This window comes from Monopterus albus, unplaced genomic scaffold, assembly GCF_001952655.1.
Source record: "Monopterus albus unplaced genomic scaffold, M_albus_1.0 scaffold260.1, whole genome shotgun sequence".
Classification (NCBI taxonomy): domain Eukaryota; kingdom Metazoa; phylum Chordata; class Actinopteri; order Synbranchiformes; family Synbranchidae; genus Monopterus; species Monopterus albus.
In genome coordinates this window covers 1065399-1082429 of record NW_018128140.1, presented here as the reverse complement: position 1 = coordinate 1082429, position 17031 = coordinate 1065399, and the positions used below count along the sequence as shown (strand labels likewise).

The following is a 17031-nucleotide window of genomic DNA, read 5'->3' as shown; positions in this document are numbered from 1 at the left end:
CAGGATGGACAGGATTAGGAATGAGCACATCAGAGGGACAGCTCAGGTCGGCTGTTTTGGGGACAAGGTCAGAGAGGCCAGATTGAGATGGTTTGGACATGTGCAGAGGAGGAATAGTGGTAATATTGGTAGAAGGATGTTGGAGATGGAGCTGCCAGGCAAGAGGTCAAGATGAAGGCCAAAGAGGAGATATATGGATGTGCTAAAAGAGGACATGAAGTTAATTGGTGTGAGAGTAGAGGATGCTGAGGATAGAGGTGGAAACAGATGATTCGCTGTGGTGACCCCTAACGGGAACAGCCGAAAGAGAAGAAGAAGAAGATCCACACCACCCAGCTCACTCTCTACTCAGACACAAAAACTGCACCTACAGTTTCAGGCACAGCAGGGTGGACAGTATCATCACACACAGAACTCAACTTTACAACAGCTTTTTCCCTGCCGCAGTAAGACTGATGGCAAATACGAAAATGTGAGAATATACTGTATGTGCAATAACCCCTTACTAGACATGCACAAAAATAATACACAAATGTTCCACAAGGTATTTTTGAAAGAGCATCCCATCAACAGTGTTCTCTTATGGGACCTGAATAATAGCAGGACATTCTCTACCAAGCAATGGAAACAGGCCTGAATATAAACTGTGTTTTAATATGTTATAACCCCTCACTACCTCACTAAGCGTGATGACATATCCAACTCCACCATGTGAATTACTGAGTGTGACGTTTGAAGTTCACTGGGAAAATACTATTACCCTATTTTTGTGTATTGTGGTTTTAATGCTTTCCTGCCTTTATGTACTTTTTTATTTTAAGACTAAGTGTTCTTTCTGGCTTTTGACTCCTTACCTGACTCCAAAGGAGAGCTGCACAAGAATTCCTATATGCCTAGACTGTCTGTCTATGCATAAATGGCAAATAAAAATCTTGAATCTAATATTTGTCCTAGCCAAATTCAGTTTTATTCATAGATGACTCCCTTGTTCTCCTCATTAGATTTAAACAAATGTGAAGTAACTAAATAATGTAGGCTAGACTTTATATTTTGTTGGACATGTCTTTGTAGGCCATCAATAGATCACATTTTGATATTTCTGTTAAATGGCTGTGTGTAGCCTATAGGCTGTTGCAGCTAAAATATCTGAAATAAGATGCATGATTCTTGTAAAGGCCCACAGCCTACAAAATAATATAAAATGAGCTGTGTTAATCCAGTCATGTGTAACATTATAAAAATATAATTTAGCCCATTTATTGATAATTGGCTGTAGTGGTAGGAACAGAGTCCATTATCACCTGCTTATAGCTTTTAGGTGTATGTACAGATATGTAGGCTACATATCTCGGCCCATAGGCTAGGCAATTATGAAAGCGTTTGTAGATATGCCAAAGTTGTAGTCTATTAAAGCCAGATTTACATTTTGTTCAGATATTTTACAATATACATAAACAGAAATATGATGACAGAATATATCCTATTTGTTAAACAGGGGATATACAAAGATAGCATTCAACAATAAATATTTAAAACTCTAGCCTTGATAATTATTCACCTGTTGGCAACTGAGGTAACTGCTGTTTAAGATACTACTTTATGAAAATAAGCTATTTGTTGCAAGAATATTACAGAGTGCACCAAAATGAAGGCTGTTGAGAGGCAGGACTGACTGCATCATTGCACAGTTGGACTCAGAAACAAGTGCGGAGGGAGAGGGCCCAGTCCTGGGAAGTCACAGTATGCTTTGGTAATAGATTAGGCTACTCCCTTATTCTTACCATTAGGTTTCAACAAACGGATGCGACCACAAACGAAGCACTCCAGTTCTTTGGGAGTGGCCCGAGACCACGTCCACCAAAGGGTCTCAGTGTGGTTGTGTTGGTTCAGACCCCCCTACACAAACCGTACCATGGGGGTACATACAGTATTGTTCAAAATAATAGCAGTACAATGTGACTAACCAGAATAATCCAGGTTTTTAGTATATTTTTTATTGCTACATGGCAAACAAGTTACCAGTAGGTGCAGTAGATTCTCAGAAAGCAAACAAGACCCAGCATTCATGATATGCACGCTCTTAAGGCTGTGCAATTGGGCAATTAGTTGAAAGGGGTGTGTTCAAAAAAATAGCAGTGTCTGCCGTTGACTGCAAAAAATTATAGGCTGTTCAGCTAAAATGATCTCCAATGCCTTAAAATGGAGAGCAAAACCAGAGAGACGTGGAAGAAAACGGAAGACAACCATCAAAATGGATCGAAGAATAACCAGAATGGCAAAGGCCCAGCCAATGATCAGCTCCAGGATGATCAAAGACAGTCTGGAGTTACCTGTAAGTACTGTGACAGTTAGAAGACGTCTGTGTGAAGCTAATCTATTTTCAAGAATCCCCCGCAAAGTCCCTCTGTTAAAAAAAAGGCACGTGCAGAAGAGGTTACAATTTGCCAAAGAACACGTCAACTGGCCTAAAGAGAAATGGAGGAACATTTTGTGGACTGATGAGAGTAAAATTGTTCTTTTTGGGTCCAAGGGCTACAGACAGTTTGTGAGACGACCCCCAAACTCTGAATTCAAGCCACAGTACACAGTGAAGACAGTGAAGCATGGTGGTGCAAGCATCATGATATGGGCATGTTTCTCCTACTATGGTGTTGGGCCTATTTATCGCATACCAGGGATCATGGATCAGTTTGCATATGTCAAAATACTTGAAGAGGTCATGTTGCCTTATGCTGAAGAGGACATGCCCTTGAAATGGTTGTTTCAACAAGACAATGACCCCAAACACACTAGTAAACGAGCAAAGTCTTGGTTCCAAACCAACAAAATTAATGTTATGGAGTGGCCAGCCCAATCCCCGGACCTTAATCCAATCGAGAACTTGTGGGGTGATATCAAAAATGCTGTTTCTGAAGCAAAACCAAGAAATGTAAATGAATTGTGGAATGTTGTTAAAGAATCATGGAGTGTAATAACAGCTGAAAGGTGCCACAAGTTGGTTGACTCCATGCCACACAGATGTGAAGCAGTTATAACAAACTGTGGTCATACAACTAAATATTAGTTTAGTGATTCACAGGATTGCTAAATCCTAGAAACAAAAACGTTTGTACAACATAGTTTTGTGTTTGTACAGTCAACGGCAGACACTGCTATTTTTTTGAACACACCCCTTTCAACTAATTGCCCAATTTCACAGCCTTAAGAGCGTGCATATCATGAATGCTGGGTCTTGTTTGCTTTCTGAGAATCTACTGCACCTACTGGTAACTTGTTTGCCATGTAGCAATAAAAAATATACTAAAAACCTGGATTATTCTGGTTAGTCACATTGTACTGCTATTATTTTGAACAATACTGTATGAGAGTTGGATTCAACCAGCCTAAACAGTGCAGGTGTGATAGTGCCCTTAAAAAGTCCTGAAAGCGGAACCCCAACTCTTACTGCTGTGTTGTAACTTTCCAGCTCTGACTTGTTCACCAAATTTCTGTCATTAAATATTAAACTCTGTCTATTGTCTGTCTGTAGATTATCGTGTGGGGCGACTATGGTCGGATGGACCATAAATCCTTCATGGGTGCTGTTCAGATTCTATTGGATGATCTGGACCTATCTAACATGGTGATTGGCTGGTTTAAACTGTTTCCTGCCACCTCATTGGTGGACCCTGCCTTGGCCCCATTGACCAATAAGGAGACAGAGGGCAGTAAGTCCTAGAGGCAGGACTGACTGCATCATAGTAGCCACAAGTGGGACAAGTTGTTGCTGAGCTGGGCCTAAAGAAAGAAGTCCCATGACCCTCCTCTGCTTCTGCAAGATGACATCACAGGGTAATACAAGTGCCACACTGATGTCAGTGGAAGTAGGAGGGAAGCTCCACCCACTGACACGAGAACCTATCCTTGTGCGGAGGGTGAAACTACAAAACAAAGAAGGGGTCATGTGACTTCCAGCTGCCAGCTCATCATAGCAGGTCTTTAGGAGTCATGCGACTGTTACAGGCCTATACAGTCACCTGGTGTTTTTTCAGGAATGCGGAGGTCTAGTTGTCTGCACTGAACAATGAAGTTCTCTGTGAAAAACAAACATTGTTTGAAAAAAATAAATATTTCCAACGCTCAGTGGTTCTTGGAAGACCCATTCTTTATGCCTGAGATTCTGTCAGGTTCCACTGTCACTGATACAAGTCTCATTCTATAAGGTTCAGCTAACTACTGACACACATCCAGGTCTATAAAGGTTGTGCTGGTATCAGTGCCCTGACTCTGGTACCAAAAGGCTCTGCTAGGTAGGCCAGCTTCTCCATTTTTATGAGATTCTACCAGTATTGCTGGCATAGTTCTTTAAGGTTCTATTAGTGACACAACTCTAGGCATAAACTGTAAGATGCTAATGTTTCCAGTAACAAATTCCAGTTCTAAAGGGCTCTACTGGTACTATTATTATGGAAACAAACACAGACCCTGTGACGAGCGTTACTTGGCACAATAATTTGGTAGGTTCCTATAGGGAAAAACCCCTTTGTAGGTCTACAGGGCTCTGCCAATGTTACTGGTATGATGCAGCAGGTCGACGTTCTGCTGGTATCTTGGACACAACGGCTGTTATGGATAGCAAAATTCACACCTGCAGCCATGAATTGTTGTAGTAGCGTGTCTTCAGTGTTCAGGTTTGAAAAACATTAGAAACTATAAAGTATAAACAGTCAATTGACTGAAATGTGAACCTTTAATCTTTAGTGCAGTTTTAACTTTACAGACTTGAACAAAAACTAACACCAAACTTGAATCATGCAGGTCATTAAAACAGATACAGAAAATTAACACAATAATGATAATAACAACAACCATAGTCCTAATAATAATTATAATAAATATGCAGAGTCACACTCAGGGTCAGCAGAGGTCTGAGTACTAAAAACTGTAACAAATATAATAAATACAGACGGGTCAGTGTGAATGGATTTGGTCGGGGGAGGAGTGCGCAGCTGTCACATCCGTCACAAAACCAGATGTTTACAATGCAGACCTCTGACTGCAGATCTGTCCAGACACAGAACTGAACCTTAACACTTGGTGATCAGATCCTGATCTGTCCTCTAACACTGACTTAACTCTAAACCTTAGACATGATCACTGTCCTAGCCCTGAACAGATGCCTCCATGGTCTGTAAGTATCTAACCACTATTCATGATCTTTCACATAAAAAGGCATGTCCACTGTCTTTTCGGGTCTATAAGTTTTCTTCGATTGCTGTAGGATCATCAGATCTTCAACCTACAGAAGGATCGCTGGCTCTATAACGCTAACAGCTCTTAAACCCCGTCTGTCTTTGAGAACACACTGGTCTAGAACCAGTCACTAACTCAAATGGGGCAAACCTCAAACACAAACACCAGGACGGAACCAGAACCATGCTCAGTGCTGAACTGTAGCTGCCTGCGAGACGAGCAGCAGGGAAGAAGAACACAACACTCCAGGGACCGCTATGACATTTGTCACGAGAGTCACATGACTGACTCAGGCTGGACTACCTGGTTAGTTGTCATCAAGGTGCTGCCTGTGAGTTAGTGGTGTGTTGTTTTTTTTTACAACATACAAGTATTACTGAATTTAGTTTTGTGGTGCTTTACTTCATTTTCAAGATCAACACACATGAAAATGTGTAAAACAACATTGCTTGCTGCTGCACATGATTATTCATTTGGAGACTCAACAATTGGGCGTGTATATATCAACTAGATTTGTCTGCCTTATCAAGCTACACTTCAGCGGTGTGTGTATTTCTCTCTCTCTCTATATATACACATACACGTGTGTGTGTATATGTAATGCTGTATACGTATATAAAGTATATTGTAAATATACTTGTAGTCAAAGTAAACGGTGTATCTATTAGTGCAACTCAAGGCTAACATGGTTGAAAGCTAAAAAAAAAAAAAAGCATCTCTGAATTCACATTATTCTGCCATATAAACCGTTTACCTAACATAGCCTTATTAAGAACCGACTTCCCTAGGAACACTACCAAAAATTTGCGTGCTAGCAGCTATCTTTGGCCAACTCCACTGGTCAAATGACTCTCATGATTCATAGCGGTCCCTCAACAGACTCAACAAACAGCAGGAGGAAATGAAGGGACCATTTAAACTGCTGCATCCGGCCAGCAACAAAATACCCATGGTTTGAAGGCAGAAAAGGTTCCTAGCTCAGATCAGAAATCAGTAGTCTCGTCAACAGGGAACCATCAGTTTGTTCTGTCAGGATTCAGTCTAGAGTCGTACCAATGAGCAGGAAGTCAGTGTTCATGAAGTCGTACCAACAAGCTGGATATCCACCTGCAAGGAAGGGAGCATTTTAACAGATGGACAGGAATGACGGGGAGACTTTTCATGGTCGTACCAACATCAGAATCCAATCCGTCCCCTAAGTCTGATTGGTCGAGTGATCACTTGATGCCAAAACCAGGTGAGGGCTAACCTTTAGTCCAGCTAACATGCTAACAGGAGTTAGATTTTGGCTAGGTGTAGTTCAGTCTGTATATTGGTTAGCTCTCTGAACCCCTGAGTGCAGGGTCAGGACAGTGTTAGCCAGCCAGTTAGCATGTTAGCTAACTGAGGTGTAACAGGGTAATTTTTAGAAGAGTAGCATGTTGGCTAATGGTGGGTGTAGTATTTGAACTATTAGCCTGGCGAGTTAGCATATTAGCAGAGCAGCAGGAGCTCATCGTCGCTGCTCTCCATCTTGCCTGTGGCCTCTAGACAGGTGTCGGGGATCTGAGCTGTGTGAACCATCCCACAGTGTTCACATGGGCCGTCTTGCCCTGCCTGACCAGCATTTTTATGATGATGATGGGGGGTATGTCTTGCCATGGTGGTGGGGTGTGGCTCCAGTAGCGGTTGTTGTACATCACTGACCAATAGGCACGAGGAGGAAGAGTCAGAGTCAGACACAGGGATCAGAAGCTCCACATCTTCTTCTTCTTCTTCTTCTTCTCCTTCTCTGCTCCCTCGTTGCTCACCAACCTCAGCCCCGCCTCTTCCTGCCTCCAGCTGGCGAAGTGGGCTGTGATTTGTCCAGGTCTGATGGTTCTGCGTGGTTCTGGTCAGGTTCTTGGCCAGGCGCTGCAGGTTATGAGCGAGGCGCTGCAGGGTGGAGGTGGGCAGGGCCTGGAGTGCTGGGATATGGCTATGACATTCAGGGCGTGGACTGGATGTTACCACAGTGATGGGGCTAGGAGGGGGTGGGGCCTCTCTGGGGTGGTCATGACCTCTGTTTCTGCCTGACATTGGGGTCATAGAGGTTGCCGATGTCACGGATACCAAAGCCTCCACGACAGTAGAAGGTGCAGTCTTCTGGGGGAGGGAAGCAATGGGTCCACCCACCGCACCCACGCCTCGCTCCCTCCCTCTGTCGCCCTCAGTGTCCGTGTCATCTGAGTCTGGAGACAGCATGTCTGAACCAGAACTCCCGTTGCTCCCATTTACAGCACTGTCCTCCAGGTCAGCAGAGATCAGGGCCAAAGAACCAGACCGTCGCGACCGTGAGAGGGTGAAGAGTCGACGCCACAGGTTACCATGGCGACCAGAGGAGGGAAGTCTGAGGGAGGTGAAGCCAAGTTGAGAGCGAACAGCCAGACGGAGGTTTTCCAGGACAGATGCCTGTGGACAGACGGTAGAACATAAAGTCACCAGCAATGTTTCTACTCCTTGTTTAAAGAGCACATGGTGCTTTTCTTTGTTTTCTGACTTATCTACAATGTCACAACAGTGAATTATGTTCACCTCTTAAAAATGAGATGAACATATGTTCTAGTATTTCTATGCAGAAGCACCTCAGTTTAAACATGTTTTGCAAACTCTCACTCAAGACTTTTTTTTTTACATAATAGTTTAAGGATTTCCTTGAATGGTCATAATCTCCAGGCCATTCATGTGAGCTTGCCTGACATCCACCGCTGCCACGGTAGAAGCAGCGTTTCCTAATGTACCTGGTTTTGTGGATATACCGTATTTTCCCTCCTGCTACTGCACTGTGGCCAGAGGATGTGGAGAAAAATACAGGGCCTGGGGTTACTGCATGTCGGGGAATGTTCCTGATGATGATGTCCACAAGCTCATTTAGAGCAACAATTGCATTAGTTTGCTTTTAAGTAGATGATATAGAGTAGCGCTTTGTATATGTATGCCAAGTCGAATTCATGGCTATGGAACAGAAGTGAGGTCACTGCCTTTGACTACCAAAATCTAAGTAGGTCATCTTTGAGTCCAAGTGGGCACGTTCCAAATTTGAAGAAATTCCCTCTATGCATTCCTGGATTATCGCATTCACAAAATGGGCCATCGCTAGTGTGGAGGCATAAAAACAGCCAATTTGTGCTCACCAGGGAATCACCAGGATTGTCGCTCAGTGTGTCTGAGGACATTCAAGTGAATTCAAATCTTGTCCAGGCTGTGCTGCAGTGAGACAGGATGGTGTAATCTGTATGTGTGAACGGGGATGAGGTGTTGTGGCATCACTGAATAGTTCACTTGTAGTTAGATGGCTTCTTTAAGAGCTCGCTACATTTAAAAAAAAAAACTAAAAAGGAAATGGTGAATGAGAGCTGCTACAGAGGACTGAATGTACCAACCCTCTCTTTGTTGGTTTTCCTGTGAGTTTTGTCTTTTATGTCTAAAAAATAATATTAAAAAGGGCTGCTGGTCCTAGCTATATATTGTACAGATTATACAGAGTCATAGAGGTCTCTAGCTTTAAGTAATCTGTTTTTATCCCTATTTATCTAATTTCAATGAACATTCCTTTGTGGTCTGCATTGTTTACTGTCTGTTTATACTGCTTATTCTGCATTGTTTGCACTGTTTGTTGATGTTAATACTGCTATTTTGTTATATATCTTATGCTGGTTACTGTTTTGCACAGAGAGCCGATGTACCTGAGTCAAATTCCTTGTGTGTCCGTCACACCTGGCCAGTAAAGCTGATTCTGATTCTGCCATATGCACAGTTAGGAAATGTGTTTCCCTGTACAATTAAATTCTTACTTTGCCGTCCACACGAATGCCACACAATACAAGTGAAATATAAAGTAGATGAGCAATAACAATTTTAGATAGGCAGTAACACAACTCTAAGGCAATAAAAATACAACAAGAACACAATATAATGGAGAGAGAATATATGCTACGTGGGAGCTGTGAAGTGCAAATACTCAGCAGCGACTGTGCAATTATACTGTGTTTCAGTCAGAAATGTGGAGAAATGCCCATTTGTCAGACACCCGGCTCACTAATAACAGACACTCGAAAAAGAGAATGTATCTCTCCACTGTAGAAATTAGTCCCAGGACTAAAGATAGCACGAGAGTTATTTGGACTGAAACCATTAGACTCATCCTTTAAGTCTACAGACAGACACATTCTCTGTACCTGGTTCCCAGAGCACACTGGGAAATCCTCCACAGGTGGGATCAGTCCCTGGGCAATCAGCTGACCATAAGAGGGTGGAGCTTCCCTCCTCAGTAGCTCCGCCTCCACTCTGGACAGCTGGGTTTCAAATGACCTGCAACCACCAAGCACAGATCTCAAATCACTGAGAAACAGTTATGAGTCAAAGGCATCTGAGCAGACACAGGTGCCCCTCTGTCATCACCTGCGTTCGAACATGCGCAGTGAGTAGAGTTTACAGGTGCAGCCGAGGGCGATGACCAACAGGAGGCCACAGATTAGGCTGCCGATGACTGCGGCGGTGATGACTCTGGTGGGAACAATAACGGGACAACTCTCCTCATCGCTGCCATCACCGCAATCGTCCTGAGCGTCGCAAACCCATGACTCAAACACACAGCGATTATTCTGCAGAGGACAAACACAACAGAGGTCAGAGGTCACACTCAGCAGTTATTTTGCAGAGAGAAATGACTGAAATATGGAGTTAGGCAGGTTCTTAGTTCAGGGACTGCTTTGTGTTCTGGTTTGCATTGTTGGTCTTAATTTTGGCTTCTTGTGTGCCTTGTTTTGTTCTGGTCTTTGTTGATACCTTGCAGTGGAAGTTCCCAGGCTGACAGAAGAAGCAGTTTTTCTCATCCGAACCATTGGGGCAGCGGTTCTGGTAGTTGCAGCGGTCCGATCGAGGGTAACAGGCTCCATTTCTGGAGCAGGGGAACTCGTCTTCCTGACACGAAGAACAGTTCAGCTCGTCGCGACCATTTGGACAGTGCCAGTACCCGTCACAGCGCTGCTGCTCAGTGTAACAGCCCCAGTTCCCCCCACAAGGAATCTCCCAGGGAAGGCAGAACCCATCCACCTAAAAATACATGAAGAACCACAAGAACATGTTACATAGAACCTGCCAACCTTATTATACAGAGAGAACTAGGTCGGCCTGAAACCGCTGGTTTAAAAAAAATACATAACCATAGTCACAGGTAGAACAGAAGCTGTTCTCCTTAGGAACCACAGAAACAGGTTAACCACATTAGCCAAATCAAGCACACCTGGTAGGTGACATTGAACCCTCTGGCAGCATTGATCTTGTCAGCATAGAAGTGGACTCGGAGTTGACCAGATGATGAAACCACAGCGACCGGCGCCCTGGAGTCAAAGGCGGTCAGTACCCTCAGAAGACGCCGAGGGTTCTCCTCCAGGCCGTCATAGACCTTCACATAATCGCCATAACCTGTCCCATCGAGCTTAAAGTCTGTAAACCTCAAAATGACCTGCAGAGAATGGAAGGAGGGCAAGATCCAGATGTGACTTTAACTCCACTGGGAGTTTAGGGAGCAACTGGTAGGAAAACATAATCAAGCCTCTGCCAGCTCAGCTTGCTGTTGTGAGGTCAGAGGTTACCTTTCTGTGGTCTCCAGTGTCGATCAGCCAGGTGCAGTTACTTCCTGGAGGGTAGAAGTCAGGGTAGTTTGGTGAGCTGAAGGAGCCGTAGAAGTTCCTCAACCATTCACCACAGGTGGGAACGTCACAGTCGATCTCATCACCAAGGTCCTGGAAAAACCACATATACCCAACTGCAACAAACGTGTTGATCATGTTGAAACTGTTACCAGTGGGGCTTAGCAAAACCGTTTTCAACAAGGAGGAGAGCCTCCGACCCAGACAGAGAATGTTGTTGGACAGCAGAGGGAAACTTAGGAAACCATAACCTGACTGACACATCCTCAGAGGAAGACTACAGTATCTTGGACCATTTCTGTGACAGAGGTCACTGACCTAATCAGACACCTCTGGGGATGTGATTCACCGTGAGACTAAAGGCTCTGGAACTGGGGTATGTATCTCTCCCTCTCACATGATTTGATGTATGGATGATCCACGAGTCAATACAAAAACAGTACAGCAAAATATTTAACAGTATGATACGGTGCAAATCAGAGCGACTGAGTTGATTCAGCTGATATTCTGTTTTACTATGCAGTCCTGGAGTGACATGTGCAGGTTGGTACTCAGGGGAAAATGAGGAACGATGTCTTTATTTTAGATTATGCTAAGTAAGAACTTGCGTTATATTTAATAAGAGAAGGATGAGAGCCTCAGTCTCCTGCTTGTAGACTCTAGCAGTGTGACAACCAGTCCACCTTTAGGTAAAGCTACGTTCATGGTTCAGAAAACTCTGATTTATTAATGTACTAGTCACTGAATGATAAAATAAATGTATTAATTTCTTCATTTTTAAACTGAGCTTCCACAGCTTCTGCAGCCGCAGGAGAGCCCCACTGAAGAGCAAACACAGCACAAGGAAAAACGAGTGAAGACAGAGTTGAGTGCCACAGAGCAGAGGAAGAAAAAAAAAATCAACTACAACACTTCAGTTCAGCAGATTAGCCATGGTTTAGGTTTGACAGTTCACAGTGTAGTTAGTGTCAGGTCTATAATCACAATGGACATAAAACAATGACGTAACACAATGTTTACCACTGTGCAAGGTGGGGACGGCATGATGCGAACTATACAAGTAACAACGTTGATTCACATGGAAAAATTATCGTCAAAAAGATCTTGAAATGGTCCAATGTTTTGATGGCCTTATTTCTGAATGAATCCATCCATTTCCTCTGGCATTCGTCGTGATACACACAGTGGCAGACAACAATTAGCAGGAACCATTTTAACCATTCTTTTTGATGATAATTTTTCCATGCAAATCAACATTGTTACTTGCCACTGTTTGTAGTGATAGCGCTGTTAAATCATCCCCACCTTTCACCCACAAATTACCGCGGTAAACACTGCGTTATGTCAGTATGTCTTGGGTCCATTAAAATAGTGAGTTGTGGTTAGAAAAAACTAGATTAATAAATTTTACAGTTTGTTTGATAAAATAATTTAAAGTAAAAATACTTCTTTATAAGCTAGCAAACTGAAGTGTCTTGAGTTTCTTGTAGAATTCCTATTCCTAGTCCCTGCAAATTAAACAGCTTCAGTTATTGACTTCAGATGGGTGGCATTATTAGCTAATGTGCTCTGAAAGTAGCTGGTAAGACTAGCAATGTTACCTGTGTCAAGCCAACTACTAACTCATGATTTTCCATTTACTCTACAGAATTTTGTGGAATTACAAAAGGGTTATGACTTCAGATGCACTGATGCAATTTTCTTGGCTGATTCCGATTTTCTTTCTAAGAACTGTAAGTGACAGCATACGCAGACATGTTTGTAACTTTAATGAAAATTTAAATTGTAATAAAAATAAAACATGGGATTTAAGTTTTACACTTCTAGCTGTATCTCTCTTTTTTGTAGGCTCCCCTGTGTGCTTTTTGTGCACCAAGTGCATCCAATGTGCGAGTGAACACGCCTGCTACCGACAACAGCTTCAGCCTCGCTCGATGTGCACACAAGATGCTACGCGCTGCACACGCTACACTTTTTGGTCTGTGCCGCTGCATGTGCAACGTGAAAATAGGGCACCTCGTTGTGATTGGCCAGGCACCGGTCAAGGCTGAAAACTTGTCATTTCTGATCTCCACCAATAAATCGGTGCATTTCTAGTTATGATCATTGGTGCATCTTGTGAGGATACTGCAGGAGTATGGGGTGCCAGGGTTGTTACTACGAATCCTTGTGTAACCAGAGTGTGACCCGTGTTCACACTCGTGGCAGAAACTGTCAGCAAGTGTCTAACTCAGGGCTGTGTGTCATCATAGATTCTGTGTTTGATTTTAACAAATAAAATGTGAAGGCCTGGCTGAGGTTTGGAGAGTCTCACTGTGATGATCTATGGGGGTGATTTTTAAGTGTGAAGCATTAGGGATGAGGGACAACAGAAATGACTGCAGCCATGCAGTGGTAGACTATCCCAAGTGAAAAGGTTAAAGTATCCCGAGGCTTTGTGCAACTGAGTATTTTCATAGTCCACCGATTCTGTCACCAATTTATTGTTTGAAAAAGATAAATATCAAACTACTACAGTCTGACTATGACTAACAGAATTTAAGCAGTGCTGTAACTAGGTCATGTTTGGTGGTGGACCAGGTAAAGGTGACTGAGCTGGTTTGTTACCTGGCAGTCGATGCTGCCATCACATCGCAGGCTGTGCGGAAGGCAGGTGTAGATTCGGGTGTAGCGGGACAGGCATGGGAACTGGTTCAGACTGCAGGGCTGGAAAGAAAAGGGCGAGTCCACACAAAGCTCCTCATCTGAATTGTCCCCACACTCGTTCATGGAGTTGCAGCGCCACCAGTCTGGGATGCATTTCCCATTAGAGCAGTGGAACTGGTCCACATCACAGCTGGATGCATCTGACTTACCTGCAACCACAAGGTATTCCTGATTAACTTTTGGATCTGTGGCAACAATTCTTTGTGTTATCTTTCACTTACCTTACCCCTAATCCACACTGAATTAATTTTTAGATGTGTTTTCTACATGCTGCAAACAGAGCCCCATTTTAAATTTAGGGGCACAGTCAAATATTTAGAGTCACAGTTACTTATACATTTTTTAAGTACTTTATTTTCCTAATGCATATTCTTTTTCTTTTCTTGTTCTCTGTCTTATCTTGTCTACTCATTGCCCTATGGAGGAGTCAGAGTCCTCATGTGTTCAACACACCTGGTCAGTAAAACCTATTCCGATACTTTTTTAAAAAAAGAATGTGAACACGTTTTATAAACATTTCACATTAAAAAGACTGTTTGCATAATTCACATGGGCAAATTGATTTAAAAATAAAATAAACACTAAGAATCTTTAGATGCTGCATGAACACGTACCAATTACTGTTCTGTGCACATGAACCGCTGCTGGCCATTATTATCAACGCAGTTAGCTTTTAGCCTCAGGAGCGCAATCGTTAACGTACCGGCAGTGGATGGGAGTCTGTGGGCAAAGCTGAAATGATCGCTGCTCTGCAAGTTTATGCTCCTTTAGGTGTTTAGATAAATTGCTCTGACTGGCTTTTTACTCGCTGAAGTTTTAGTGCACGTACAGTAAAGCAGAGGTGTTTTCACCTCGAAGGTGCCAACTCAGCTGATCAAAGGCTGGACTGTAACACAAAGGCTGTCAGTTCAAATACCAACAGCACTGAGAAACCTGTGAATCAGCCTGAGGAACCTGAACCTCCCACGGTACAGTGCTCCAGGCTGTAAGAAGTCCTCCATCCTCACCAGTGATGTAGGACAGCCTGAAGCCTTTTCCTGTCAGACTGTTATCAGAGTGAAAGTGGATCCAGACATGGTCCTGTGTAGAGATGTAGGGTGGGGGCAGGGAGGAACCACAGACCCTCAGCCCATCCAGGCTCCTGTAGCTACTGATGGACATCCAGTCTGAGGAGCACCGATGGGAACCCTGCAGGTCAAAGTCCTGGAAACTACAGGAGAAGACACGGGGACACTGACTAAAAACAAAACTCTAAACAAATTTCAACAACTTTCAGCTGACTGGCACTGAACTCTGTAGCCAGTCCAAAGACATGCAGGTTAGGTTGACTGCTGACTCTAAACTGTCTGTAGTCTGTCTCTGTGTGTCAGCCCTATGATAGACAGGACCAGTGTTCACTGCCTCTCGCCCAGTGCCAGCTGAGACTGGCCCCAGCACCTCCATGACCCTCTATAGATAAGAGCTTTAGATGATGGACAGATGGATATTTAGCCACACTGTTATGGACATGTTGAGGGCATTGCCATGTGTCCAGAGAACAACATATTTAAAATGATTCCTGGTGCTATAACCATGAGAAGAGTCCATGTGTGCTACCTGATGGTGATGGTGTCTCCTGGCCGGGCTCTGATGTTCCAGCTGCAGTTCAGTCTGGCTGGATACTGAAAGGGCCACCCAGGGGTGGTGATGATGCCGCTGGATGCCCGCAGGAGCTCGGCCACATCTCCACAAGCTGACGGACAAACACAGACAGCGTCAGGTTCACAGTGCAGATGTTTAGTTTGTGCTGACTTTGTGTTTCACATCACTGATTTGCCAGCAGCGTGGCTGTGACCTCACCATTAGAAATCCCTGACACATAGACGTTGTCATTCCTCTGAGAGGCAGCGATGCATCCTGCGACATGAATGCACAAATAATTAACAGGACTGAAACCAGAGGCAAGCCAACACTGAAACTGAGAAATGAACTACCATGTTCAGGACAGATCATGTGTTTTAACTGTTTTGCTTGATTTTGATAGAGTCCTGGTTAAAACCAGGGAGCTTTCATTGTCTTGGTGGATTCTCTGGAGCGTTTTACGCAACCTGGCTCAGAAAAAAATAGACCTGTCAGTTGTGTGACATACATTTAAAAAACGGGCCCACTCAAATACAGGACTGTACTTCTACATATGGATCAGAAACAGATTGGCTCTGTGCTGGCATAGATACCGATCCTGTCAAAAATACAGTACCTTGATCAGCACCGATACTTAGTATCAGATCAGGACATCTCTATTTATTAATTCTAAAAAATCATTGCCATCTTATGGGAAATGATAAGCAAAAGCTGGCTGTTTTTAGTTACATTAGCTTAATTTTGAATTGAACATGAATTTAAAAAAAAGGTCAATGCGAAGGCTGCAGCTGCTCAAACAAGGTTTTGCTGCTTTTTTGTTTTCTTATAGTAAACATACTTTACTCTTTAAATTCTAGACAACATCTGAGGACATCAGCTCTGAGAAAATGTATTGGACATTTTTACTGATTTCTGATCTTAAGAAACTGAATAATTAATGGAAGATAAATCAATACTAAGATAATCATTTCATTTCGATCAGTTTAAGGTTAACTTGCTCTGACTAATCGATGAATGCACTAATCCTTTCAGATCTACATTGTCTGGGTGTGACAGCTGATCCAGAGTCGGAGAACTCACCTGACAGTATGAGCAGGTAGACGCATGCTGAGCCTGGTCTGAGAGCCATAATCGCCCTGGTGTCTCTACCAGCTTACTCTAGTTATGATGCTGATGATGAAGGTCAGTACAATGACAGCTGCATATCAGCAACAAATCAAACCAAACTCTGAAATCTAACCGAAATCAACTGTCAGGTCACAGAAATAAACTGAAGCAGGATCTCCGATCTAGGATAAATGATCTTAGGTTTACACCCGCTACACCAACAAACCTAAAACCTTTGACAGTCTAGTCTAACCCTCTAACTATGCTAACAGAGCTAACCTGCCCTCACATCATAAACAGCCTGCTGCGGATGAAACAAAGACATCGGACTCCGTTAGCTCGGACTAGCCGTGGGCTACAAACAGCCGAACCGTTAACGGAACATTTCACCACAGGAACAACCTCTGTTGTCTGACCACCGCGAGACATGACGGGAACAACTCGGTCGGTATATGTGTCAAAATAACACAAGTAACAGGTTGGTTGACTACAACAGCAGTAAAGTTAACAGCCGGAGCCCGGCTAATGAGACTAACGTTAATAACACTGGCTGGTTAACTGGAACATGCTAACGGAGCTGAACGGCTACCTAGCCCATCCTCCTCCTGCACAACAACCAAGACATAACGCTACAGCCCAGCACCAGACAGCTAACCCGGATTAAAAAGAGCTAACCCGTTCTGACTAGCAGAAC

General features: G+C 43.5%; 2 protein-coding genes across 2 annotated transcripts in view; one reads left to right on the top strand and one right to left on the bottom strand.

The window, feature by feature from the left end:
• Positions 1–4020, top strand: part of rims2b (regulating synaptic membrane exocytosis 2b) — a 46309-nt gene extending 42289 nt beyond the window's left edge. Inside the window, exon 27 of the mRNA XM_020621535.1 lies at positions 3530–4020. Within this exon, the coding sequence (XP_020477191.1) occupies positions 3530–3718 (189 nt within the window). The 3' untranslated portion in view covers positions 3719–4020. The remainder of the gene's footprint in view (positions 1–3529) is intronic.
• Positions 4021–5582: 1562 nt separating this feature from the next.
• Positions 5583–17025, bottom strand: lrp12 (low density lipoprotein receptor-related protein 12). Its single transcript, XM_020621450.1, has 11 exons — positions 16311–17025; positions 15450–15506; positions 15207–15342; positions 14618–14820; positions 13512–13759; positions 10848–10997; positions 10496–10717; positions 10039–10305; positions 9652–9854; positions 9429–9561; positions 5583–7662 (listed from the first exon to the last, which is right to left on the bottom strand). Exons 1-11 carry the CDS (start codon positions 16357–16359, stop codon positions 6706–6708), a joined length of 2625 nt encoding a protein of 874 aa, XP_020477106.1. The 5' UTR covers positions 16360–17025; the 3' UTR covers positions 5583–6705.
• Positions 17026–17031: the final 6 nt, after the last annotated feature.

Bases quoted from the DNA above. Each gene is read 5' to 3' on its own strand.
- lrp12 (XM_020621450.1), bottom strand. From the start codon at position 16,359: ATGGCTCTCAGACCAGGCTCAGCATGCGTCTACCTGCTCATACTGTCA. The intron at 15,343-15,449 runs GTGAGGTCACAG...TTTGTCCGTCAG, and splicing joins TGTGTCAGGGATTTCTAATG to CTTGTGGAGATGTGGCCGAG. The intron at 13,760-14,617 runs GTGAGGATGGAG...TTGTGGTTGCAG, and splicing joins CAGGCTGTCCTACATCACTG to GTAAGTCAGATGCATCCAGC.